At 32.1% G+C, this 1352-nt stretch overlaps 1 protein-coding gene across 1 annotated transcript; it reads right to left on the bottom strand.

Annotated features, from left to right (window-relative positions):
* Positions 1-34: 34 nt before the first annotated feature.
* LOC110035118 (reticulon-like protein B9) lies at positions 35-981 on the bottom strand (the record flags this gene model as incomplete). Its single annotated transcript, XM_020739357.1, is given in 3 exon segments — positions 35-337; positions 414-483; positions 840-981. Coding segments are annotated over 3 exon segments (382 nt in total), but the record flags the coding sequence as incomplete, so codon positions are not given.
* Between the last annotated feature and the right edge of the window lie 371 nt (positions 982-1352).

The raw sequence follows: 1352 nt of genomic DNA, 5'->3' as shown, positions 1-1352 counted from the left end.
TTTTTTTTTTTCTCGAAAGCTTTTGCTTGCCGATCACCACAAGTTGAAAATTAAACAGATATACACAAACTTCATTTTCAACATTTTTATTTGCATTATTACTCTTACATTATTCCAATACAGCTATATGAAAGCTGAAACAACTTCACATTTATATGCTGGAACATTCATAATTGTTTCTTAACCTTTACCGGACCTCTTGGGATTTTGCTGAGGACTTTGGAGTCAAATTTCCGGTAGATTTTCCTCAGGTATTTGCTTCCCTTCAACGCAAAATGATTTGCTTCTTCTTCATAATTTTCATATAGAACTGGTAGTATCTGAATGCAGAGATAACCTAAAAGGATCAAAAAGAAGAAGATAAAGAAGATGAAAAAGACTCATAATCTATTTCGTGCAGTAATCTGTCTTACCAAAATATAATAGGCTCAAGGAACTGCAGCTGCTTCCTATGATTGATATTATCCAAAGAGAAACGATTGCCTGAATGATAGAAAGTGAGTGTTATAATGGCATTTTGGATCAATAATTTCGTTTGATAAAACTAAAGATGTTTTGTGTTATGCTGCATTTGAAATACAATGTGAATCAACCTGCAACTGATTCACCAATTTTACTTGGAACCAAACAGTGAAAAAAACAATTTTGTGTTGAAATCTATATATAAGCACGATTCAAATTCGTGATCTGACGGTCGGAAACTACAACCTCAATCATTTTGTCAGAATAAGGAGTAAATATTAATATAATTAATTGTAATTTTAAATGCAAAAAAAAAGAGAGAAATCAACCAGCACTTAATGTATAAATAGTTAATACATTCAAATAAGGAGATATACCATGAAGAACAATCTGAGGTTTTTTCCCATTGCTACATCTTGGAGGAAGGAGAAGAAGCTGCTCAGCTTGGAATGGAAAATTAAAGCAGTTTCTGTGAATGCACTCTCTGGTAGAATGATTTCTGTGAACTTTGGTGGACTCCTGCACCATGAAAACGACCATGTATTAAATTTGGTGACAAGGTCTTGCAGTAACTGTGCTGGCCAGATTTTGAAAAGATAACCCACAAAATTCATTTATTTTATTTTTGGGGTTTAAATATTGGTTTGAAGGCAAGATTTCTTGACTTTTTGTTATTGAGAAATTATGAAATAAATCCTTTATTATTTCGTTGTGTTATGAGGGTGCTGCTTGGAATTTGAGGATTGAGTTTGCTGAATGTATTTATGATTCTTTTGGACTGCAAGAAATTGAAAGATAAAACAAGAGGAATCTTATGAAGTTATTGAGTGATTGCAGATTTATAGTCGATGATTGATTTCTGCTTTTAATTTTCTTATTTGTTTTCAATT

This window comes from Phalaenopsis equestris, unplaced genomic scaffold (genome assembly GCF_001263595.1).
Source record: "Phalaenopsis equestris unplaced genomic scaffold, ASM126359v1 Scaffold196202, whole genome shotgun sequence".
NCBI lineage: Eukaryota > Viridiplantae > Streptophyta > Magnoliopsida > Asparagales > Orchidaceae > Phalaenopsis > Phalaenopsis equestris.
The sequence above is the reverse complement of the archived record's forward strand: the minus strand, read 5'-3'. Positions and strand labels throughout refer to the sequence as shown.